We start from the raw sequence: 27,362 nt of genomic DNA, 5'->3' as shown, positions 1-27,362 counted from the left end.
CACTGGTGGAGAAAGAAATGGGCAAGAAGGTGAAGGCTTTTAGGAGCGATAATGGAGGTGAGTACGTATCGAATGAATTTAAAAAATTATGTGTAAAAGAAGGTATTCGACGAGAGTTGACAGCACCCCACAACCCACAACATAATGGAGTTGCTGAGAGGAAGAACCGTAGCATTGTGGGAGCAGCAAGGGTGATGTTGCATGACCAAAGTCTACCTCTGCACTTATGGGTTGAAGCATGCAACATAGCGGTCTATTTGCAGAACAAGAGTCCTCATTGGATTCTTGGCAGGGTTACATCGGAGGAGGCTTTCTCGGGGAGGAAGTCGGATGTGTCACACTTCAGGATTTTTGGAGCCTCTGTCTACTACCACATCTCCAAAGAATGGAGGAAAAAACTAGAGCCAACAGCAAAGTTGGGGGTATTTGTGGGTTACACAGAAACTCCCCACAACTACCGTGTGTATTTTTCATCCCTCAGAAGGACAATTGTACGAAGGGATGTCAAATTTGATGAAGGCAAAGCCATGCGGTGCTCTCTTGAGAGGGAGCTTCAAATCCCACCAAAGGAGGAGCTTTTAGCTCCAAAGGAGGAGCCTCGAGATGTTGTGGAGCAGCGACAAGTTAAGGAGCAGAGAGTGGAGATAGCCACTCAAGCAGAACCATTCTGAAAAGGCAAGAAGAGAACCCGGGAAGCTGAGAGACTTGCGCACGATGTGAGGGAGAATGTGGATTCTCATTCAAATCAGCACAGGTAAAGAAGGTCGCCAGATTGGTAGACCAGCTACATGGCTCTAATGATTGAGCTAGTAAAGACTGAGCCATCTTCTTTTGAGGAAGCAGTAGAGCAACCAATATGGGTTGATGCAATGGTGGAGGAGTACGAATCCATTGTAAAGAACAGTGTTTGGGAAGTGGTCCCAAGACCAGCAGACAAATCAGTTGTGGGTTCGAGATGGATCTTCAAGGTGAAGCATGCAACAAATGGAAGCATAGAAAAGTACAAGGCTAGATTTGCGGCCAAGGGGGGGTTGACTATGAGGAGACCTTTGCTCCTATAGCAAGGTACTCATCCATCATATCAATCCTTGCTTTGGCTGCACAGATGGGGTGGAAGATCCACCAGATGGATGTGAAAACAGCATTCCTCAATGGAGTTATTGAGGAAGAGGTGTATATCGAGCAACCAGAAGGCTTCGAGACTTTTGATCAAGAGTCTCATGTGTGTAGACTCAAGCAAGCATTGTATGGGTCTCATGCACTACTTCCTTGGATTGGAAGTATGGCAAGGTGATGGGGAACTGTTTGTCTCTCAAGGCAATTATGCCAACGAGATACTTCAAAGGTTCTGCATAGACAGGTGCAAACCCATGGAGACTCCTCTAGCGACCAACTGGAGGAAAGAGGATGCCACTTCAAGTGAGGAAGTGGATGCGACTGTTTACCGGCAGTTGGTGGGTTCACTCATGTATCTTGTGAACACACAACCAGACATGTGCTTTGCAGTCAACCAACTGAGCCAAGCTATGGTTAGGCCAACCAAACTGTTTTGGAGGGCAACTAAGCATGTTCTACGGTACCTCAGAGGCACTACCCAATTTGGACTTTGGTACAGATGGACAGAGGGAGTGAAGTTGTGTGGCTTCACAAATGCAGATTGGGCGGGAAGTCCATCAGACCGGAAGAGTACATCAAGTGGAATTTTCAGTGTTGGGTCCGCAGCGATTTCTTGGTACAATAAGAAGCAAAGATCTATGGCACTCAGCTCGACAGAAGCAGAATACATGGCTGCAAGTCAAGCAGCATGTGAGGTGATCTGGATGAGAAAGATACTTGTTGGCTTTTTTGGTCAGATGATGGATCCTACTGTGATTTACTGTGATAATCATAGTTGTACCAAACTCTCTGAAAATATTGTTTTTCGCAATCGATCCAAGCATTTTGATATCCGGTATCACCATCTACGGGATTGTGTGTAGAGGCGGATTATGTTGTTGCAGTACATTCCAACAAAGGAACAAGATGTTGATATTTTGACAAAGGCCTTGTCAAGAGGGAAGTTCGAGTTCCACAGGTGCAGGATAGGGGTGGTTGATAATCCCTTTCTTGCTGAGAGGGAGTGTTGAAAATGCAGCAAGAAAATATCAGTTTGACTTTGCCTTGGTCAAACTAGAGAAAAATCGAATTTCTATTTCAGCAGAAATCTTGGAGATAGTTAATTGAGGTGACATGGCACTTGTCACTCAATTAACGAGTTGGGGAAGCTTGAGTTCAGTTCAGTATGTTTGATTGCTAATTTGTAGCAATCTATTTTAGTTAATTTGAGTTATTGTCAGTTTAACTAGTTCTAACTGTCAGAAGAACTAGTGGAGGTCAAGTTGTGGAAGTGGAACTTCAACCACACTCAGTGATCAACCAGTTAACTAATTAATCAACCCAAAATAATTGTTGCATGTAGAAAATTCGAGTTACCCAATTGAGATGGAGATTCCAAGGCAGTGTACTATCAGTTGTAGCATATTCCAATGTGTACATGTGGTGCATGCAGTCAGAGGAAGGACCTAAGGGAATTGCACAATTCAATAGTAGGAAATTCCTAAATAATAGGGGCCAATTTCCCAAGGGAACGGCGCAAGAAAATAGGAGCTTGGAGGGCTTGAAAATTGGCTAAGTGTTGGCCAGAGTCAATCAGTCAGGCAAAGGGATAGACTATACACTTGCAAGGTGTGCTCAAGCTTGAGCAAGCATATGTATTTCATCTCTATTCTTTGATTAACAAAGTATTGTTAAAATTGGCAACTAGGGCCAAACTCCATGAGGGTCATCTTATTTATGGCAGCTGACATTTTTCTTAGATCCCTCTTATCGAGAGGTATTGGATTGATCTAAAGATCATCTGATTCCGATAAGTATTCATGGAGTTATGAATTTATTTGTGTTATGGGACAATTCGTCAAGGTCGGCCTAAACCCCACATGTGCTCAACGTTTTAGTATAAAAGGAGATGACTTGAGAGTCATTTTACACACACCTCTCTCTTGATTTCTCTCCACTCGCTTTGGGTTTTAGTGGAGGAGAGATCTACGAGGAGGGTGCCCTAGCCACAGTCTGCCCTAACCAAGAAGCCCTAACGCAGTCAAGTGAGAAGCCCTAACACAGTCAAGTGAGAAGCCCTAACGCTGGTATCTACGCAGTCTAGAAGGTAACCAAGTTTGTAGAGATATTCTCACTGTTTTGGGTGCGGATTTTAGAGAAGAAGAGCCGCAACTCTTAGCCACATTGCAGGAGGCAAGAAGGATGGCTTGAGGGCAGTTATGTGACACGTTGGAGCAGTCTCACCTTGCAAATCAGGCTGCAAACAGGTAAGTTTAATGACTATTTTGTGCATGGTTTTGGGGTGTATATTTAGATGGCCGAGAGGCCTAGAAAGGCCCCCCTAACTAGGCCGCAGTCATCTCAAAGGGACAGCGCGGGGAAGCATAAGGAGTAGCGTGGAGGGTTATGGTAGGAACAACTGTTGTAGGTGACAGCGGATCTGTGAAGCGTTGATATGCATCCTAAGGAAGCATCATAGCTATGGTAGAAGCTTGCCAAGGTAGGTCGCAGTCCTCAAGGGACTTGTTTGATGACTGTTCGGTGGAGTTAGGGCTGCCTAGTGCCCTGACCAGATCAGTCGTGAACAGCAAGGTATGGCAAGGTTATTGGACAGCAGCAAGGTACAGTGTGCTAGTAAATGGGACAGCAAAGGAATGCTAAGGCAAAGTGGGACAGCAACTATGACATGGCAGCAAATTGGGACAGCAACTGTGACATGGCAGCAAAGGCACATGGGACAGCAGCAAGCATGGACAGCATGGAGCAGCATGGCAATCATGGACAGCATGGATAGCAGTGGCAAGCATGGTGCTGCAAGCATGGTGCTACAAGCACATGAAACATGATGTATGACAACATGGTTCAACAATGACACATGGGACAGTAGTAGTCGCAGTAGTATGATGTCCAACATTATGATGATGGGTGCAACATGATGATGAGATGTAGCACAATGATAGGTGAAAGAGTCACCTTGGAGAATCAATTGACGCATCATGTCTTCAACTAATCTCATGTATCATCTTCTTAGATATGATCTATGCTTTTATCTAGATAAGTAAAAGTGTTGACTTCTGTTGTAAATGTACTATCTCTCTCTATGTTGAACTATTGAAGAACATATAAAAAGAATTGATCAAGGGTTTCCCCACATTGGGGTTTGTCCCTGGCTAGCGCCACATCTTTTGTCCTCTTGTCTTGGCTTGTCTTCTACAATTTATGTTTATGTTCTATCTGCAATTTACTTTAATGCTGATGTGATTGCTAATCTGGAAAAGATATTGAGCTAACTATGAAAATTGAAATAAATTGCTCTAAGCATAGAACATACCTAAAATTAACAAATATAGAGAGTAAGGGGTTTTGAGTAGTCGTTTTCCCCTAGATAAATCTCTATGCATGTGTGATGTTTCCTTTTGCATGTCTATGATTTGTGTTCTAAATGGTGAACTAACTTCCGCAGATCAATAGAGTAGCTTCAAGTCTTGTGATTTAGTAAATTTCATGAGCAGTATTGAATCTACACATTAATTTCTACAAAAACTTTGAAAACTTTTTATCATGCAACATAGCGTTGACCACTTCCATGATAGTTCTATTCTCTTTCAGCCACACCATTTTGTTTTGGGTTATATGGTACAATGGTCTCTTTTTTTATTCCAGTGTCTTTGCAGAAGTCAATGAAATCACTGGAAGTGAACTCTCCTCCATCGTCAAATCTAAAAATTTTGATTTGCTTTCCAGTTTGTTTTTCTACTAGAGTTTTGTAGTCTTTGAACATGTTAAAAGCTTGAATTTTATTTTTCAAAAAATAAATCCATGTTTTGCGATAAAAACCATCCACAAAGATAATATAATACAAGTAACCACCAAGGGAAGTTATAGCCACTGGTCCACATAAATCAGAATGTACAAGATTGTAATATCTAACTGGTTCAACTTTTGCTTGAAGGGAATAGTCCCTTCACTTGCTTTCCACTTGTGCATCCTTAGCAAACGCCATCATGATCAGATCTTATTTTCGGCATTCCGAAAACCATCTTTCTCACATGAGGTAATGCTTTGTAGTGCAAGTGAGCGAACCTTCGACATCAAAGTTCACTTTGATGATTGATGTCATGCATTAGTGCATGAATAGGTCTCCCGTTGATTTTGTATAGACCTTCACATCTAGATCCTAGAGTGAGGGCATCTCTCATGTTGGATCTCAATGGCCAAGTGAGAACTTTACCATTTATGAAAACAGCGTTCATTCTTTTATCTTCTAAAGTTGATATGGACACAAGATTCTTCTTTAAACCAGGTACATATAAAACTTCTTGAAGAGTCAAAGTTTTACCTTGATCCAGATGGAAATAAAAGGAACCAGATGGAATATGTAGAGTTATCTCCCAGAATGATCTTTAAATTTGTCTCCCTCTCAACCAGATTAGAGAGTACTTCTTTGTAACTAGTAAAGTGTCTTGAAGTACCACTATCAACCAACCAGCTATCACAAGAATCTACAGGAGATGAACTAGAAAGAGCAGAAACAAGAAAGTACTCTGATTGAATCTCATCTACGTTATTATCATACCTTTCGTTCCTTGAGAAACGATAGTTTCCTCTGCAAGCAGAAGGAGCTTCTGTTTTTCTGTAATCCGATTTGTTGGAGCGATTGTTGAAGTTGGATTTTGATGCTCTTTTGTTTTCTGAACAGTCACTAGCATAGTGCCCATGCTTGTGACAACTATAGCATTGGACTTTTGATAAGTCTTTGGTCCATTAAGAGGAGTTGTTGGGAGCAGATTTTCTCAAATAGTGCATTCCTCTTCTTCCTTTCTTCTTTTTGCCTTGTACAACAAAAGGCAGTAGGTGCTCACTCCTCATGCTTGGGAATTCTCCCTCTACAAATCATTTTGGCTCCTTTTTGGCTGCATTTTCCAAGGAGCTCATCAAATGTAGGAAACTTGTCATTATTACTGATGCTAGTAATAAAAGTTTCCCAAGAAGAAGGAAGACCTCCAAGTGAAATCAGTATCAATTTTTTATCAGAAACAACTTCACCAGAAGTTGACAATTGATTTTAGATTTTTGATATTCTCATGAAGTATGCTTGAATGGTTTCTCTTTTGATCATCTTAACATCCTTGACTTGATTCTTCAAAGCAATAATTTGACTCAAGTTGTTCATTTGATACATTCCAATCAGCTTATCATACATTTCTTTGGCTTTCTTCAAATTGGAGACATAAGTAATGAAGCGGTCTCCAAGCGAGTCAAGGATAATATGTGTAGCCTTGACTTCTCCTTTCTTGTATCTGGGCTTGATAGCAGCATTGGACTTTTCAGCTGGTTCAGCAACTTCTCCTTCAACATACTCTAAAACATCATGTTCCTCAAGAGTAATATTCAATCTGACATTCCAAGAGAAGAATTTTAAAGCATCAACCAACTTCTCTTCATTCTTAAAGTAGGAGGAAGACATCTTGATTTGCTCAAAATTTCAGCAACAAATAGAAAGGGGCAGCAAGAGATATTTCAATTGTAAATGAGATATTTCAACAGCGAAAGGGAAGAAAAATTTCACCTGAAAATGAACAGCAAGTAAAAGGAACAAGAAGAGATATTTCAGCAAAAAGAGAGTTGTAAATGGAGCAAACAACAAGCTATATTTCAACAGAAAGAGAGTTGCAAATGGAGTGGACAGCAAGCTATATTTCAATGGAGAGAAAGTTGCAAATGGAGTGAACAACGAGCTATATTTCAACAGAAAGAGAGTTGCAAATAGAGTTAACAACCAAAGAAATTCCAGAAGAAAGAGAGTTGCAAATAGAGCGGACAACAAGCTATATTTCAGCAGAAAGAGAGTTGCAAATGGAGCAGACAACAAGCTATATTTCAGCAGAAAAAGAGTTGCAAATGGAGCGGAAAGCAAGAAATATTCCAGCAAAAAAAGAGTTGGAAATGGAGTTGACATCAAGAGATATTCCAACAGAAAGAGAGCAGGAAATGGAACTTGTCTTCACCAAAGCTCTAATACCATGTTGAAATTTTGGTGTTCTATGTTGTTACAATCACTTAAATCCAGAACTTTTTTATGCTGCAAAATAAGTTAAGTAATTGTAGATAGAACATAAACGATATAAACCATATGCACAATGGAAGATAGTCAAGAACTCAATGAGACACAGAAAAGTTAGGTCAATGACCAGAGCAAAACCCACAAGAGGAAAACTCAACCAGATTCTTCTTCTATTAGAAATCAATTGTTCAGCAGAGATACAAAGTATAATGAGAGAATAAAGAAGTTCACCCAAATCTGAAGAATATCTTTGATAGCAGTAACTGATGCAAACACTAAATCACTTTGGCTCTCCAAGATCTGTTCTTTCTCTTCAGGACTCTTTCTCTCTCTCTCAATCTTCCTCTAGACTCTCCAACTCTCTATTTCTCAAGTTTGAATTCTTCTTTCACAAGCACAAGTAAATGTGTCAAGTGAGGACAAAGGGCATAAATATATAAGAAGAGCAAGGAGTTACATATGTTAAAATATGAGTGTAACTTATGCCATAAAAGAGAGAAGTGTAACTTACGCATTAAAGAGGTGTAAGAGGAATCTTTTTATGACGAGTCATTAAAGTGTGTAAGAGAGTGTCAGAGGTGCATAAGAGCATTAAAGGGAGAGATGAATGAATCCATTAAGAGAGAGAAAGTAACATATGATTGAGTCTCATGATTGAGAGACTTGAATTTCTTTTTAATAATAATATAATAATATCATAAAGAAGATAATAGCAATACTAATAATATTGATGATTATGTTTAAAAAATAAACAATTGAGTTTAATTAAGGACAAATTAAGTGAATTTCCATCATGTATATATGATTACGCATTGATGGAAGGTGATTTACTATTTTTGGAAAGTCATGTTTGTAAAGATAGACCTGACTTTCTATTTTTTTAGAAAGTCACTTTAGAAAGGTAGAAATGAAATTCTAATCAAGGAAATTCATCCCATTGCTATCAATTTTCAACAAGGTTGAATCAAGATTTCACCATATGTTTTAACTAGAGCAATTTGTAATTGTCAATTTAATTTTGTAGTTTCCATTTACATCATCATCATAGCAACTTCAAGTTCATCCATTCGTAATGAAGAACATGAAATTGAATCCGCCCCTAAAGTTGATAGAAAGTCACCACTTTGGAAATATATCACTATTGTTGGGAAGATCCAAAGAGGGGGATCATTGGCATGGGTTGGCAGTGAGTGTCAAAAGGAGTTTAAAGGATCATACACCCGAGCTAAAGCACATTCACTTGGGTTAAGAGGCAATGGAATTCGTATATGCACTGGCCCACCTAAAGAGAACGAGATAGAAGGAAAAGGCTTAAGCAAGGAAAAACTTGCAAAATATCAAAAAGAACAAGACAAGGCATATGCTAAAGCAAATGAGGGAAATCCTTCCTCTCAATTCAAACAACCAACAAAGCTGGGAGCATCTTCATCAACGCCTCCACTTCTCTCTTATGGAATTGGCAGCCCTCGTTCAAAGCGTCTAATTTGGGACCGCTTGAAAAAAGTTTTAATCAGTGTTGTGAAAATCGTGATATTATAGCGATTTTACCGTTTTATCATGAGTTTTTCAGCAGAACGAAAATATCGCGAGTTTTGTTCGAAATTGTCGCCAATATTTTTTTTGCCCTATTTTTTGGAAATTATCGCAAGTTTTTGAAATTATCGCGATTTTTTGGAAAATTATCGCGGGCAGTCAAGGCAACGAGGTTTTATAAGGGATGCTAAATGTTGGAAATGCAATTTTTTTCAAAGAAACAAATAATTTTTGAGTGGGGCAGCTTAATGATCAAGTCTAGGCCCTAGTATTGATATGCTATTCATGGTAATGTTAAATTCTTAAAGTAAAAGTGACATTCTCCTTAATCTTCATTTTCATCCTTTTACTTAAATTTTTAACATTAACATGAAATGAATCAAGATGTTTGAGAGTGGTTCCAGCCTCATTGGATTTCATATGGAGAAAGTAGAATTTTAGATTTCATTCAAAATCCAGCAAACTTATCAGTTTTTCAGGATTTCAAGATTGGGAGATTGTAATGTTTCCAGGTGACACCACCTACCCGGGCTACCCCTGCCACCAGTAGAGGACGTGGTCTACCTCCTATAGCTCCTACTTCTAGTTCTTCAGCTTCTAGAGCATAGCAGACTCCACTGCCCACTCCACCAGCATCAACATCTACATCTAGAGGGAAAGGGAAAGCTGTGGCATTTTCTCGCAAGAGGCACAGAGGAAATCAATAGGATTAGACTTTAGTTATTTTCTTCATTTTATTGTATATGACATTATGACATGATGAGATACATTATTATATTTTTTGTTGATATTTTGAGGTTGCGTTGGGACTCAGGAGTCAGGACTTACTATTCAGGACATGATTCAATGTTATGTGTGATTTTAGCACTAGAAATGATATTAAACATCTTATATATTAGTTCTTTTATCATATTTATGTGTCAATGTATTTATTTTATGTTGTAGATGGTTTAGATATTAAAAAAATTGCAAAAAAAAAAAACTTGTACCAAACGATTTTTTCCCGATTATTTCCCGATAATTACGATTTTTTCCTCGCGCCGATATTATCCCGATAACGATTAATGCAACATTGGTTTTAATAATGATGCTCGAGAGAAAGTAGATGCAGCGATCGGTCGATGCATGTATGCAAATGGCCTTCCCTTTAACCTTGTATGATCTCTTTACTGGGCAAAGATGATAAAAAACAGTGAATGAAGGCCCAAAAGGGTACAAGAGCCCTGGATATGAGAAGGTCTACACTACATTGTTGAGTGCTGAGAAGTTAGATTTGGAGGCTAAATTAAGCCTCATTTGTAATTCATGGCACATTTCAGGGATGTCCATCATTTCTGATGGATAGAAAGATCAAAGGAATAGGCCTTTGATCAATGTGATTGCTCAGGGCCCAAAAGGGGCAATGTTTTTGAAGGTAGTGGATTGTGAGAGGCAACTGAAACATTCCCAATTCATTGTTGACATCTTGATTGAAGCAAATGAATTAGTGGGGCCAGAAAATGTTGTCCAAGTAATAATTGACAATGCAACGATGTGTAGAGTAGCAGACCTAATTATTGAAGGCAAATATTAGCACATCTTTTGGACCCCTTGTGTTGTACATTCATAGAACCTCATGTTGAGCAAGATGGGGAAGCAAATTGAGTGGATTTCAGTGATTTATGAAAAGACAAAAGAAATTCAAGCATTCATCACAAAGAACCACATGTCCCAAGGCATCCACAGGGAATTTGCGAAGTTGGAACTCTTTAAGGTACCTAAACTTTAAAGTTTATTTCATAAATTCTAATTTCTATGGCTCTAAATTCAAATATGTATATTGGATTCTCAAATGTCATGATTCATGAATTATAATAGGAATCCAATCAATTTTGATTTTTAATTTATTGAAACATTGGCACTTGTATGTTGCCAAAACTCGTTTTGTTTCTCACATCATAGTCTTAACAAGGCTTATGCAGGTGAAAGAAACATTGCAATCAATGTTATGCAGTTCTCTTTAGAATCAATGAAGGGAATCCCAATCTGAAAGAGCACAAGCAGTGAAAATCTTGGTTGTTGATGATGAATGGTGGAATAGGGTGGAGTACCTCTTGGCATTTACTAGGCCATTTGTGGATTTGCTTTGCATGTTTGACACAGATATGCCTAATTTGGGAGAGGTGTATGTAGGCATTAACTCCATGATAGAAAAGATAAGGGTGATTATAGATGCCAAGGAGAAGGACCCAGATGAAGTCTTTTACAGATAAGTAAAATATATTTTGACCAAAATGTGGAATAAGATGACCACCCCATTGCACCTTTTGGCCTATGCAATGAATCGAAAATATTATTTTGCAGACTTGCTAAGTGATCCAGAAAGAATTGCACCTAACAAAGACCCAGAAGTCTCACTAGAATTTAAGAAAGTTTTTAGAAAGATATTTGTAGATCCTAAAATCGGGATTCAGATTCGTTCAAAGTTTTCTCATTTTGTGGGATCAAAGGGTTTGAGTGTTGATGTTGATTCTATGTGGGACAAGACTAAATTAAATCCAATTGATTGGTGAAACTACTATGGTGGGAAACTTCCACATATCCAAAAATTGGCCATCAAGATCTTGTCACGGGTTGCTAGTTCCTCTTCAGCAGAAAAGAAATGGAGTACATATGGCTTCATCCATTCGATGAAGATAACAAATTGAACTCCAAAAAGACTAAGGAACTAGTATATGTTCATTTGAACCTTCTCCTTATGTCACACAACAATGACAAACACAAATTTGGGCCCACTAAACCATGGGATGTGGAACCAAAGTTGCTTGACTTGGATATAACGCTAAATGTCATGTCTCATATGACTTTGTTTGACACCAATAGTTGGAACTTCAAGTGGACATGACAGCAATGCTCTCACTCCTGGAGAAAATGTGGATCTTAATTACATGGATGAAAACATATTTGATGATATGTAAATGTAATTTATGATGATGTTTTAAACTTTTGAACAATGAACATTGAATACCATAATATGCCATATGATAGTGGACTACTAGTCATAGTTCATTTTGTACTTTGTACTATGTAATGTGCATTATTAATTTTGGTGATGATGTTGTCATGTTGATGACTGAAATTTGAAACAGAAACTAAGAAACTGGATGATATGTTGAATGTTATAATAATCACTAATGATGATGACAATGTTTATGTTGAATTCATGATGATGATTTGTTTATGTTGATTCATGATGATAAAGGAGTATTTTTAGATATTAGAATCTAGATTCTAAAAGTTGAATGAATGTCATATCGTATCTGGATCTTTTGAAGATTTGTTGTATCCATATCAGATCATGTATTCGTTTCAGTGCAACTTAGTTGTAAACATTGTCTCAAGGCCATTGCTATGCTAAATCTGTCATGTCCTTAGTCAGTGCTATGGGAGTCATATTCAGTGTTGCATTAGTCATGTCAAGCAGAGGTAGGCCTAAGTTGTTACATAGATAAAGATCTTGTTTGGTTCACTACAAATACGATTAGGTTTCATCCTCTATCTCACTTTGTTATTTAGGGTGGGGTGTGTGTTTATGAATAAGTTTCTTACTGAATACTAGTAATTGATTTCCAGTTCTATTTTGTATTAGTGTGAGTTTGTCGTAGTTGTTGTTGTATGCTTTCGAATAAATATGTCAATTTAACAACATGGTTTGAATTTTGTAAGGCCATCAAAGGTTGATCTACCTGCAAATGTAGGTGTTTTTGTTGAGTTTAATGCACCTAAAGCACTGTTATAATGAAGACGAATGACAATAGATGGGGACACCCTTCGCAAAGTTGTTTTGGGCATATTACCAGCATATATTTAGAGGCGTTTAACAACAGATACATGTAAAATACTTCAGGGTGTGTATCTTTTCTGTGTAGCCAATGGAGCCAGAACTCGTCTTTAAGCAAGGGGTGACCCATCATTAATAGTTGTATGGACTTGTTATGGTCATCATATTAGGGCCAACCTGTAAACATTCATTTGGGTGGACCCTTGTGCATTTATTTTAAATCAATATAATTACAAGGTGGAAGGTCACATTAATGAGCCTGTTGTTTCAGAGCATTCAATTATAAATAGAAGCAAGGTACATCCATATTGGTCCATGGACATCGCTTGTGTAATATCCCTTATCAGGGGTATCCCTCAAACACAAGCAAACTCCAACCAGAGATGGACTGGGAGGGCGTTTACCAGATATGTCGCCTCTGAAAAGAAGACGAGATCTGGAGGCTACCTGGCCCTTTCTAGACTCTGTCTAAGAGTATATGAGAAAAAACACAAGTGGTATAGTAGCCGGGAAGCTCAAAGAAATAAAAATAACAATAGAAATGCAGAGAGAAATGCTAATCCATTTTATTATACTGAGTAATGGAAAGAGTACAAGAGGTGATCAAAAAGATAACACCTTGACTTGCACAAGGCAAGTGAAGGAATACACTCAGAATGGAAATGAAATGGCCTCTCTCTGAACTGCGTCCAAGCTGCCGGAGAAGTGTTGTGTTGCTGCTACTGCTGGAATCAAGTGAGGATCTGGGGCTGTTCCCCTCCTCAAAAAATGTTGAAACTCTAGAATCAACCTCTGCTCAATAAACCCAAAAAAGCCCAAAAAAAAATTCTAAAATAGCTGACCCCCGAAAATCACCCCCTTGAGGATCTACGCTATCCCTCAAGGCTCTGCGCTGCCCCTGAAGAGAATCCTCCAAAACTCTACCCGAGACTCTGCCAAAATCCTCCAATATGCAAGGGTTGATCCCTTGCTCAATCTCCAAGCTCAAATCCTCCACATAAACCCAATCCGGAGCTCCTACCAAAAGAGACTACGTCCTCCCCTCTCAAGACTACGCAATCATCAAAATGCTTAGTTCCTCCTCAACTCCAGAGATCGCTCCTCCTGCAAAATATTGATGAAACTACCTTGCCCAAGCAGGCACTCGAAGTCCCCCGGGGCTAAGGGTGAGATCTCCGAACGGAGACACTCGATGCACTAAACAGTGCTGCAGACAAGCTAAACAGCCAGCGTGCTCTAAGTCGAAGTGACTAGCTCAAATGCAACATAATCCAATGCCCAAATGAGGAGGCTCCTCTCTCCTTTATAACGTTGGCCTCTCTCAAAACCCTAAGGCCCACCTCCTCCAACGTAGCCTCTCTCTTGCCACATGCTCCTTCTCCATCTGCGCAGTCCCTCCAAGTGTCTACGTGGGCCCCCTTCTCTACGTGGTCCTTTGGCCCCCTTGGCTCCCCTTTTAAGTTACAACGTTGTGCTACTAGGGAGTGACTTTATTCAAAAAGTGAGTTATGTCCCCCCTTTCCTCACCTTTTTATTTATAAATAACTATAGAAGGCAAAATTGAGCAAAATCGAATATTCCAATTAACCATGGCTAATTAGGAATATTACAGTCTCCCCCGGCAAAATGTTGTTTGTCCTCAAGCAACTGAAGTGATGGATGCTGCAAAATTTTCTCACTCTCCCAAGTGGCATCCTCATCCAGTAAATTCTTCCACCTCACCAAGAATTCCCGGACCGTCTTGCTCCGCAGCTGCCTCTCCCTGGTATCAATAATAGCCTCTGGCTGCAACACCAAATGCCCCTCATCATTCGTGGGTGGTACCTCATCTGTCACTGTCACCTGCTGCCCCAATGCCTTCTTCAGGCATGATACATGAAAAACGTTATGAATCTTGCTGCCTTGGGGCAGCTCCAATTCATACGCACCCTATCCAATCCTGCGTATCACCCTGTATGGCCCATAAAAGCGGGGCTTGAGCTTATCAGCTCCTTTCTGCTTCAGTGACCACTGTCGGTATGGCTACAATCGTAGGTAGACCAAGTCCCCTACCTCAAACTGTCTCTCCACCCGACCCCTGTCAACATATAGCTTCTATTGGTTCTGTGTTGTAGCCATATTATCCTTGAGAGCTTGGAGGATATCCTGACTCTCTTGGATCCAAATCTTGGCTCTCGGAGCCTTGCTAGCACCAAACATCACGTCAGCAAATGATAAAGAATGATATCCATAAAAAGCATAGAATGGTGACATACCAATGGACATGTGATGTGTAGTGTTGTAGCAATACTCCCCCAGATGAAGCCACTTCAGTCATGCTCGCTGCTGCCCATTGACATAGTTACGCAAGTAGCCCTCCAGCCACTTGTTAACTATCTCTGTCTGCCCGTCCATCTGTGGGTGATAACTGGTACTCGGTGTCAACTCCATTCCCACCAACCGGAAAAGCTCCTGCCAAAACCCGCCCATGAAACAGATGTCCCTGTCACTAATGACGGTCTTAAGAAGACCATGTAGCCTGAAGACTTCTCTGAAGAACAGCTAGGCCACCTGCGCTGTTGTGTAGTGTGCGGATATGGCGAAAAAGTGTGCCTACTTTGTCAGTCGATCAACGACGACAAAGATACAATCCTTGCCCTGCACCATGGGCAACCCTGTGATGAAGTCCATCGAAATACTCTCCCATTTCCCCTCCGAAATGGGAAGAGGCTGCAATAATCCTGCTGGATGGCTCATCTCCCCCTTGTTCCTCTGGCAAATATCGCACTTCCCGATATGCTAGAGTACATCCTCCTTGAGGCCCTTCCATGAGAACCTCTCTCTAATGGCCCTGTAGGTTTTGGTAAACCCCTGATGATCGGCCAATGGTGAATCATGTGATGCCTGAAGTATCTTCTTCTTGAGCTGAGATCCCTCAATCAAGAAGATCTGGTCCCTATAGTAGATGATCTCATCGACTACCCTGTACCTGTCATCCGCCACCTGCCCATCCAGAACCTCACATGCAAATCTGTCCTTGGAGTACTCTGCTAAGAGTCGAGCCCTCCAGTCTGTGTCCAAGCTCATAAGAGACAACGTGGCTGGTCTACGTGAAAGGGCATCTGCTACCACGTTGTTCTTACCCTTGACATACTCAATGTCAAAGCCACACACTTGGATCTTACTGATCCACTTCTGTTGCCTCTCTTGTAGCTGTTTCTGCTCCAAAAAAAACCTGAGGCTGTCGTGATCAGTCCTCACCCTGAACCTGTTACCTACTAAATACTACCGGAATTTGGCCAATGCATGCATGATGGCCAGCATCTCCTTATCGTATATAGAATACAACCTCTCATGCGGAAGGAGCTTCCGGCTCTCAAAGGCTATAGGGTGACCTCCCTGCATCAACACTGCATCGATCCCCTCTCCTTGAGCCTGGGCAGCAATACAAGCACTGGGCAGCTGCTCATAACCTCCTTGAGCCTGTCAAAGGCTCGGGGCGCCGTATCCGACCAACTAAATGCCCCCTTCCTCGTCAGATCTGTCAGGGTTGCAGCAAGCTGTGACAAAACCTTGACGAACATCCGGTAGTAAGTACAAATGCCAATGAATCCCCGAAGTTCTGTCACGTTCCTCGGCTCCGGCCAATCTCTGATGGCCCTGATCGTCTCCTCGTGGACTCTCACTCCGTCCACCCCTATGATGTGTCCCAAGTACAACATCTCCATCAACTCAAACTCACACTTGGAGAGCTTGGCATAGAACTGTTGCTCCTCCAAGATGCGCAACACTATCTCAATGTGCTGGAGATGCTCCTCCCAAGTCCTGTTGTAAATGAGAATATCATCAAAGAACACCAACACAAACTTCCTTAAGTGACTGTGGAAGATGTGATTCATGCAGGACTGGAATGTAGCTGGGGAGTTGGTTAGCTCGAAGGGCATCACCAAAAACTCAAAGTGCCCATAGTGACACCTGAAGGCGGTCTTGGTAATGTCCTGCTCCCTCACGCGAATCTGATGGTACCCAGATCTCAAATCAATTTTTGAGAAGAACCGTGCTCCTCTCAACTCATCCATCAACTCATCGATCTCGGGTATGGGGTATCTGTTCTTCAGGGTCTTCTTGTTCAGGGCCCTGTAGTCAATGCACATTCTCAATGTGTCGTCCTTCTTCTTCACCAACACCACGAAAGAAGATACTTCAGGCATCACATCCTTCCCCTTAGGCTGGAAAGCCTGTCTCTGGGGGTAAGGTGTCTAGGTCCTGGGTAAGGCATCCTGTAAGTCCCGGGTCCTGCTAATAGCATCCTGGAGTGTGGCTGGTCTAGTGGATCTGACTAGACCCCAAAGTGGCTCTGCTAACCCCTCAACAAACATGTAGATCCTCCGTGCCGCGGATAGATCTGGCACACCATCACTGAAACCCTCAAGAAGTCTGCAATGTAGGTCTCTGGGTTACCAGTCTGTTTAAGCCTCATCAGCTCAACAAAGTGTTGTTCCGGATCCACCCGGTCAAACCTCTCTATCAATCTCCTAGTGAACTCGGCATATGTCATCACTGTGGAGTGTCCGAGTGTAACCATCCCATGGAACCACCAGTCCTGGGCCTCACCATCCAGATGTAATGCCGCCACCTTGATGGCCTCTGTCTCCGACATCTGGTTAAGCTGGAAATAGATGTCCAGCTTCTCCACCCAAGACTTTGTCGAACTGTTTGATGAGCCATCAAATGTAGGCAAGTGGAATCTACTAGCTATGCGGTGGGTGTCTCCGTCATGATAATGCCGGTATCCTCTGTGATGGTCGCCGGGTCTACTATCCCGTTGGAGCTGAACGAAGTCTCTGAATGAGAGAGCATCCCTGAACTCTTGCACATATGACTGGGCTCTGCCTCCTGCTGGGCTCCGACCCCCGTGTCTGCTCCTAGGAAAATGGGCATGGTAGAGCGTGTAGGGGCATGTGAGGCCATCTGCTGAGTAGTATCGCGCTAAGTGGAACCCTGCTTTGGCAAACGGTGGGATGTACCCGATCCCTCACCAACCTGGAAAACCCGTGGGTTCTCATGCTGTCTAGCCTCCATCGTCGTGAATCTCTGCCCCATCACCTCGATCTGCCTCAACAGATCCTGTACTGATTTGAGGAGCATGTCCGCAAATCTCTTTCCATCATCATCTGCTATCGGATCCTCCGGCTCTGCGTCCACCACAAGCTCCTCCTGTTTTGTGTTCACCGCAGGCTCCTCCTGTTCTGTGTCCACTACCCGAACACAATCTCTCTCTCCGTAGGTGTTCTGCAACCTACGCTCAATATCTTTGTATTTCCTACCTCTGTAACAGATGTAGGGCTTCTCCCTCGGTGTCATAGACTGCTAGCTCCACAGGGTGAGCCAGATCTATGCTCTCGTACCACTGTAATATCCCTTATCAAGGGTATCCCTCAAACACAAGCAAACTCCAACCAGAGATGGACTGGAAGGGCGTTTACTAGATATGTCGCCTCTGAAAAGAGGACGAGATCTAGAGGCTACCTGGCCCTTTCCAGACTCTGTCTAAGAGTATAGGAGAAAAACACACAAGTGGTATAGTAGCCAGGAAGCTCAAAGAGATAAAAATAACAGTAGCGCAACATACAATAATGTATACATGGAATAAGCAAATACTCGAGAAATGCAGAGAGATGCTAAGCCATTTTATTATACTGAGTAATGGAAAGAGTACAAGAGGTGATCAGAAAGATAGCACCTTGACTTGCACAAGGCAAGTGAAGGAATACACTCAAAATGGCAAGGAAATGGCCTCTCTCTGAACTACGTCCAAGCTGCAGGAGAACTACTGTGTTGTTGCTACTGCTGAAATCAAATGAGGATTTGGGGCTGTTCCCCTCCTCAGAAAACGCTGAAACTCTAGAATCAAACTCTGCTCAATAAACCCAGAAAAGCCCAGAAAGCTTTTCTAAAATAGCTGACCCCGGAAAATCACCCCCTTGAGGATCTACACTATCCCTTAAGGCTTTGCGTTGCCCCTGAAGAGAATCCTCCAAAACTCTACCCGAGACTCTGCCAAAATCCTCCAATATGCAAGGGTTGATCCCTTGCTCAATCTCCAAGCTCAAATCCTCCACATAAACCCAATCCGGAGCTCCTACCAAAAGAGACTGCGTCCTCCCCTCTCAAGACTGTGTTGTCATCAAAAAGCTCAGTTCCTCCTCAACTCCAGAGATCGCTCCTCCTGCAAAATACTAATGAAACTACCTTGCCCGAGCAGGCACTCAAAGTCCCCTGGGGCTAAGGGTGAGATCTCCAAACGGAGACACTCGATGCACTAAACAGTGCTGCAGACAGGCTAAACAACCAGCGCGCTCTAAGTTGAAGTGACTAGCTCAAATGCAACATAATCCAATGCCCAAATGAGGAGGCTCCTCTCTCCTTTATAGCGTTGGCCTCTCTCAAAACCCTAAGGCCCACCTCCTCCAACGTAGCCTCACTCTTGCCACGTGCTCCTTCTCCATTTGCGCAGTCCCTCCAAGTGTCTACGTGGACCCCCTTCTCTACGTGGTCCTTTGGCTCCCTTGGCTCCCCTTTTAAGTTACAACGTTGTGCTATTAGGGAGTAACTTTATCCAAAAGTGAGTTATGTCCCCCCTTTCTTCACCTTTTTATTTATAAATAACTATACAAGGCAAAATTGAGCAAAATCGAATATTCCAATTAGCCATGGCTAATTAGGAATATTACAACTTGGAAGGAGTATACTGCACAAGAAGGTGGTGCACTGACTAGGGTAGTATGTAAATGAGCAAACTTCCCAAGAGTATCAGTTAGGCATGCAGAATTGATTTCAATGCTATTCTGGGGACACTAGAAGGAGGATATTAATTTCTTTCACTTAATGAAGTCATCGCATGCCATTTCTAAAACAGATTGACTGTTGGGGAACTCACTATTTGACTAGATGTTGAAGATATATGAATTTATTTGACTAGAATAAAAGGACTGGAATCTCTGGAAATGACTACAAGTGATCTTTCCCTAGTAAAGAAGCATCCAAATTTCAAAGTAGTTGGATTGAAGTCACCAAATATTAGCATGGATAAGTTGGATCCCACAAAGTTTGAATTCTTGACTAGACGCAAAGGATGGCAGAATGTTCTAGAAACAATAGCAACTACTATTAATCTTGGTTACAAACCTTTGAAGGTAAATTGCATTGAGATGTGTAGGCTGAATGATGACAAGATTTTTGACTTTGTAGAAATAACAAAGAAAAAATCCATTAAAGTGCAACTCATCGTGCTGATGCCTTCTAACTGCAATGTGTGCACTGTAGATTATCAAGAAGCTTTTTCCTTATGCTAAAATGCTTGACAAAGTTGTGCAGCTCTACAAAGGTCTCAAACGGCTTCAAGATCATTCATCTTACACACAAAAGAAATTGAAGATAGATGGGTTTCAGGATGTGGTGTTTTGCATTTGTCCTCAGGTGATAGACCTTTACACCAGAGGGCCTCACTTAAAGTACTCCAGCCAGTCAGAGAAACAGTTGTACAACCATTATTAACCCTGAGAATCATGGAAGAAGAGATATCTTCATATGCCAAACTGAGAAATTCTGTTCAAGCAAGCTTCTGCACATAGTTGTACAAAAGTTTATAAGCAAGAGAATGCTTTTGGAAAAACAGTTGATCTATCAAGATTCAAAACTCCATTGATATGATCAACCTGCACATGAATTGGAGCATGTTCTCAATAGAGAAGACTTACTTAGCATTCCTAAAAAGGCATGGCATATTGTTCACACGGCAATCATGGTGTGTAACAGCACTCATCGGCAATGAAAAAGGTGGCTTTTGAGGCTGTTAGGACTAAAAAAGATAAATGAAATGACAAACAGTAACCAGATGAGAAGTTGCCACACTTGAGTTGTGTTTAATGCACCTAAAGCACTACCATGATGAAGATGAATAACAATAGATGGGGACGCCCTTTGCAAGGTTGTTTTGGGCATATTACCAGCAGATATTCAACAGTGTTTAACAGCAGGTACACGTAAAGTACTTCAAGACCTGTGCCTTTCTGTGGAGCAAACAGAGTTGGAAGTCCAATGTTGCTGACATCAGCAGCAGCCACAGAAAAAGTTGTACAATAGTATTAACTCTGAGAAGCATGGAATAAGAGATATTTGGATACTAAGCTTGAAAATTCTGTTCAAGCTTCTAGGTGTGATTGTACAAAAGTTTATAAGCAGAGGAATGTTGTTGTAAATGCAGTTGATCTATCAAAACTTCTTGGATATGATGAATTTATACATGAACTGGAACATCTTTTCAACAGGGAAGACATACTGAAAACTCTGGAAGAGGGATGGCATATTGGTCACACAGAAAATGGTGTTTAACACTTATCAACAGTGAAAAGGGTGCCTTTTGAGGGCTGTTAGGAGGACAGCCAAACGGAAATGAAACCAGCAGCAGTTACCAGATGAGAAGATGCCACACTGAGCTGAGTTTAATGCACTTAAAGCACTGTTCTGATGAAGATGAATGACAATAAATGGGGACGTCCTTACCAAAGTTGTTTTGGGCACATTACCAGCGGGTATTCAGAGGTGTTGAACAACGTATACAAGTTTGAAACTTCAGTACGTGTGCCTTTCTGTGCAGCAAATGGAACTGAAACTCATCTTTAAATAAGAGCCCGACCTATCATTAACGCTTGGCCCGACCTGTTATGGTCATCATATTAGGGCTTCATTTGGGTTGACCCTTGTGCATTTATTTTAAACGAATATAATTGCATTGCTCATCCGTAGGTTGCAGGAAACATCAGGGGCCCCCCACTTGGTGTTGACAAGAACAAAATCAGAGCGAGAGGAGGTTAGGAGATGACAGATTCTCTGCTCCTAAAACTGCACCCGAGCCCCTTTTCGGGTGTAAACACCTGAAAATCTAGGAGGAGAATGTAGGTGTCTAATAAGCACGCCATTCGATCGTTAAACTTTACCAGCTCAACAAATAAAATTAAAAATGGCAACGGATCTATGAAATCTTATTAAGTGCCGAAACAACTGTGGTCAGGGATTCCATTCTAATCCTTTGTTGTTGACTGGCTATGGCAAAAACAGGCCTATCACGGTTAGAATCCGGAGTCCTGCATCTTCTACTACTCGGCATTAAGAGCAGTGTAAATATATTCGAGCTATCTAATATTGCTCTAGATTGATGTTCACCCACGTGAAACGAAGTATCTTCGACACCATTTTTACTAACAGCAATATCTTCTACACAATAACTAAACAAAACAAAAACAAACCCTCGCGTACAAATAACCAATCCATTAAAACTAAGTTACTCGGGTACATATAACCAATCCATTAAAACTAAGTTATACCGGGGAATGACAATCAAACCTCTCAAATCAATGGAAAGCCCAGAGGGCGCTCCGTTATCATTGGCAACAGCCCGGATCTCAGTAGGTCCCGGGATGCGCTTAACAGCCTCTGTTTTAATGGTACTAGATAGCTGCATAGTAGAGTGCAGAAAAGAAGAGGATTGAAGACGAGTTCCTCGGGAGGAAGCAAATGAGATAATGGGTGCCAGATTACAGACTCCTGAGCGAGCGGTAATGGGGACCGAAGTAGACTGAGAGGAGCAAAGTGCGGCCCTAGCGAACTGAAGCCCAGAGGCAGTTGCAGCAGCCATGACTTTCAGGTACCTGCGCATCATCATATAAGTATTAAAAAAACATCACAGAAAACAAATACGAGCTTAAAGACATCAATGTCAGAGCCCAACTTCCCGTTTGATCAATGCAAAACCTTTAGTAAAATGGAGCCGTGAAACGAACCTGGATTGTCAGGTCCTTGGATCGAAACCCAGTAATAGTTTGAAGCCTCGAGAAACAAACGGAAAAATGCGGACACAACAGTTGCACAACAGTTGCCTAGATCAATTTGGGTAAAATATATGGAGAGTACCACTTTTTGGTGCGAGCTTTGTTATCGTTTGTATAGTAGTGTGGATCGTGACGCCTTAGTGATCAAGCAATTCATAATTTCTCGAGGATACAACCAAAACAAAGGTTTTTTGGTGTTTGGAATTGATTTGTAATAGGAAGTGGTTTATAGAGGCTGAAGAATTGCTTGGACGACCCCAGGAATTGCTTGGATGGCTAAAAGTGGCTGGAATTGCTTAGACGGCCCGAGGAATTGCTCGGATGGCCAAAAGTGGCCAAAATCCAGGCAAAAAAAAAATTCAAAAAATCTTGCAATAGCATTGTTTGAATCATGTTTTTGATGGTGGAAATGGATTCATCACCATCAAAAACCTTTAAAGCACCTAAAATATTGAAGTTTGACAATTATAACTTGGATTTAGAAAAATCTCTGCCGGATTTTATCAAAATATGGCCGGAATTTTCATGACAAAAAAACAGTCTTGTTAGACTATGACTTTGCAGTAGTCCCACCCTTGTTCAAATCTATGGAGGCGTCACCCATATGCCCATAGTGTAAGAGGATACAAGCAAAATAAATGCAAGTCCCGTCGCCAACTCTGGAGTTTTGGTGTTTGAAATCGATTTGCAACGAATCTCTGGAGGTGTCACCCATACGCCCATAGTGTAGGAGGATACAAGCAAAATAAATGCAAGTCCCATCACCTACTCCGGCCTCTGGAGTTTTGGTGTTTGGAATTGATTTGCAGTAGTCCCAGCGTTGTTAGTTGAAATTTACTTCGAGTAGTGTCATGGGCTTCATGTTTTGTTTGTTTGAGCCGTTCATACCCCTTAAAAATTCAAATCACAACATGGTATTAATATGGTTATAACAATTGAAACTAGATTTTTGATTTTTTTTTTGTCACCTCGCCCAACGAAGTATTTTTATACAAATAACTAGCATTTGCACCGAAAGGGTGCACAGACACACCGATAGGACCACGAAATGGAAGATCCTAATGTTAATGATACATCAAACTGAATTTTCCTAGACAAAACATTGGAAAATATTGGGAGGACATATTTGTTTTATTCGGCGGTGTTGATCGAGAAAAATGTCATGATCTACATTTGGGGAAATCCATGAATTTAAGATTTGTAACTTAGATCTATATTTGTTTAAGTGGTGGTTCCAACTAGTATAACGGGACTAGTTATATTGCGCAACTTTGTAAGGGGCCACCTTGTGTCCTTTACTACATTGCTAGTGTGTTGTGGCAAAAACACAACCCCCCATTATTCACTTAAATTTTACTATGGAGACCCTTTAATTGAATGGTTGGTCATATTATTATTTGATTTTGAGAATTTGGATTGCTTCAATGAGTTTAATCTGTTTCTATTTTCCTATCATAATTTTTTGTGGTCTCATTTGGATGTTTGATCTATGGTGCCTAATTGAAGATTGGACATTTTTCATTGTCTTGGTCTGTTAAAATGTATAAATTGTACATTACTTTTGTTTCATAAATTTATTTATTTGTAAAAATTTAAATTTAAATTGTAAATATTTTGTAAATAATTTATTTTTACTTTATACAGAACCCCCGAGACCAAGAATCTTTCATAGACTTTAAGCCTTAATTAAAAAAAACCAAGTGGCACACATATTAATATAGCATAGCTTTGGTATCAAAGGAATTCATTTGAAATCCCAGATATCCAAAAGCCTCGAACCTCATATCAAGTGGTTGTAGTTCATTTATATATTATAAAGTGGTTGAAGTATTATGGAGAACCCACTTTTTTGTTATATTATTCCCGTCTCCCTTTACGTTACACGTGACTGCTTCTGCTTAGCCTGGAAAACAAGCATATGCCCCTCACATCGGAAGTTTCTAATCAGAGAATTAACATGGGAATTGCGTTATTCCGCACTTTCGATATGGCCCATAGCTCTTGGTGCTCGACCCCAGCTTTGCGTCTTTGGTTCTTTGAGTCTTAGCAACATATTTATGCCCCAAAACCATATAAATCATGGTGTTTTAAATTTATACAACAACAGCCCATAAGAAGTGACAAGTGGCAGATGTTAGTAGGTATCAGAGAAATGGATATCGCAACTTTTAACAACGGAAATAATATAAAACTTGTGATAAAAAAGAAGTCCCAATGAGGAACGGATGTGATATCAACATTAAATCGTTGTTTATATGTTCATCAAATCTAGAGGAATATCTCCCGGATGCGGGTGTCTTACACGCGTAGCAGCCCAGAGGCTCGTCACATGGGCATGTGTCAGCCCGAACGAGCCACGCAGTACCCGGCAGATGGTCTCATAAGGGTGCCTGCGGTTGATCCTCAACGAGAGTTAATACCAGTCCTTTCAGTCTTTATTGTCCTCCTGCGAATTGGTGAGATGGCGCTACAAATGCCCGGAACCTCTGTCACATTCCCGCATTCTTTCATAGTATGGGCACTCGGTGGCAGCGTTGGAACATCCTCTGGTTCTGTGGGGGATTGCGCAAGGACATTCCTGCTCTTTGGTAAACTTGGCAATGCAGCGCGAGCGTCTGAGAATGAGTAGCCATCGAGGAAGCTCAAGAGGTCGAGCTTCTGCTCAGAGGTCCGCAATTTCTCCCTCTTCCTCAGTTGAGGTAACTTCTGACCATCACCGCTCCCAGGGTCGAGCAGCAGGCCGTGGCAGGGCACCTGGGTATGGAGAAATCATGGAATGCGGACACATAGCGCATCCCATTGTCAGGTATAGAATACCCTGCACTCTGGCAAATTCCACATTCATCGTATCGATTTCTGTTGAGCATTGTGGTAATTCTAGAGGTCAAGTGGAAGCATCGCAGGGAAACCCTCCTCCGATTCAAGGGATTGTACCCACAATTGATATGCAGGTGCCTACTATTGATCTGCAACGCCCTATCAAGGAAAGCTCTTCCCCAGACTCTCAGACTGCCCTTGCGGGCCCCAGCGAACTGGCCCAAAGGATCCAGCTCTCCGACTCAGAAGACCCCAAGCAATTCAGGGGCAAGGTGGAGGACGAGCCGTATACCACCGACGATGAATAATTCAACCAACAGTTCGCTCTCAGTAGCCGGGAAGGGAAAGCTTTTCTCTGTTTTCGCTCATCGTTATCTGTATGTGTTCGGTTTCAGTCTAGATCTCAAAATCTATGTGTTGGCTATCCATTTTTTCTAGAAAGAAAATCTTGATATTATATTGAGGAAATATAAAACAAAATGTTCAGATAGTTCTGAATGTGTTTGTTGAAAAACTCCTTATAGTACCGATAGACAGCATCTCAAAACCAAGTTGAGCAGATAACCATCATGAAAACATGAACCTGATTAACAGCATTTTCAGAAGAAAAACAAAACCCATAGAAACCATTCAGCTGATCGGGAGATAAAGAGCAGACACAGATGATAGGACAAATTTGGCGGATAGAGAAGAGTCCTCAAAAATTTTCAGGTTCCGCCACCTCCAAAGTGACCAGATGGTGATGGGCAGAATGGGCCGGAGAGTTTTTTGGCGCCCCCACCAGACAAACGCTGCATCCACAGAGATGAAATTAAGATGTTGAAAAGAGAAAAATTGTGCAAGGTCATACCAGATTTGTTGGGTGACAGAGCATTTGAAGAAGAGATGGAAGTTTGTCTCCTCATCCATATTGCAGAGAGCACATCTGCTGGGGCCGTGCCATGACCGCCGCCTCAAGGAGTCCCAAGTTAAATTCTTGTTGAAAAGCACCAACCAGGAGAATAAGATAATCTTAAGGGGGCATCCAAGCTTCCACCAGAAGACTGGAAAGCGTCGATTTGCTGGTGCGTTAACAGAAATGAGATCAGAGTATATGTCCTTTACTTTTGCATGCGGAACAAAGAAAGGAAGGGACCAGATCAGGTGGTCATCAATGGTGGAACGCTGAAAGCCACCCCGCTGGAGAGAGGAAGACAGATCGGACCAAAGAGGGAGGAGGTCGATTGGAAGACGAATATCATCAGCATCCCGAAGCACGGGCGAAGAGCCGCTCCATTCCTTTATGATTCGGTTCCATGTAAAGTAGCCAGATCTGCGGAGGAAGAATAGAAGAGGAGGAGGAACCTGTAATGTTCCCCTGAATCCAGCGAAGGAGTCCAGACCAATGAAAATCTTTCTACCTGAGTAAATTTTCCATTTTAGATTGTTGAGAAAATATTGATGGACCCTTCGAAAACTGAGCCAGATTGCGGAGCCTCGTTTGATGCCGATAGAATCAAATATGAACCAGAATTCAATTCCCCTGCCTCTTTGATATTTTTGTCGAATGATGTCGCTCCACAGGTTGGTGCCATAAATACCCCTCCAAAGGGATTTACAGATAAGAGCAACCCCAAAAATTTTGATGTTCAGAATGCCCCATCCATCAGAATTTTTTGGCAAGGTGAGAAGGTCCAGCTTTGCGAGATGAATTTTGCAATGCTCAACCTTTGCTCCCCATATGAAGCAGGAAATAATTCTGTTGATTGCTTGGATAATGCAAGTCGAGAGAAGGAATAGGTGACCCCAGAAGACTGAGAGCTGAGATAGGACCGATTTGACGAGAACAACCCTGCCTCCTAAAGAGAGGGTGCGGAAGCTCCAAAGAGCGAGCTTGTTGAGAAAGCGATCTACGAGCCAGCGCCAGTCCGTCGACTTGTAGGAGCGACCTTTTAACCTGAACCCAAGATACTTGATTCCATCTGAAAGTGGCTTATATTGAATGTCGAAAATTTGGGCGATCCGGCAGATGAGGTGTTCATCGACTCCATTATGGTAGAGAATTGTTTTTGCTTTGTTCATGGCCAGCCCCGAAGCTTTGTGAAAACGATCCAGGATGGATTTTATGCATAGCCAAGTAGCCATGGAGAGCATAGCAAATATGAGCACGTCGTCGACGAAGAGA

The 27,362-nt window shown here is 41.6% G+C and overlaps 1 protein-coding gene across 1 annotated transcript in view; it reads right to left on the bottom strand.

The window, feature by feature from the left end:
- LOC149180487 (enoyl-[acyl-carrier-protein] reductase [NADH] 1, chloroplastic-like) overlaps positions 1-22,488 on the bottom strand; it is a 65,617-nt gene extending 43,129 nt beyond the window's left edge. Inside the window, exons 1-2 of the mRNA XM_089416138.1 lie at positions 22,334-22,488; positions 21,897-22,201 (exon numbers count right to left, since the gene is read on the bottom strand). Coding sequence (XP_089272264.1) covers positions 21,897-22,188 — 292 coding nt within the window. The 5' untranslated portion in view covers positions 22,189-22,201; positions 22,334-22,488. The remainder of the gene's footprint in view (positions 1-21,896; positions 22,202-22,333) is intronic.
- Positions 22,489-27,362: the final 4,874 nt, after the last annotated feature.

The sequence above is a fragment of the Pinus tabuliformis genome, chromosome 3_2 (assembly GCF_031772625.1).
Source record: "Pinus tabuliformis cultivar Carrire ecotype Pingquan chromosome 3_2, CPIR1, whole genome shotgun sequence".
In the NCBI taxonomy this organism is placed as follows: domain Eukaryota; kingdom Viridiplantae; phylum Streptophyta; class Pinopsida; order Pinales; family Pinaceae; genus Pinus; species Pinus tabuliformis.
Note: the sequence above shows the minus strand (reverse complement) of the source record. Positions and strands in the feature narration are given on the sequence as shown.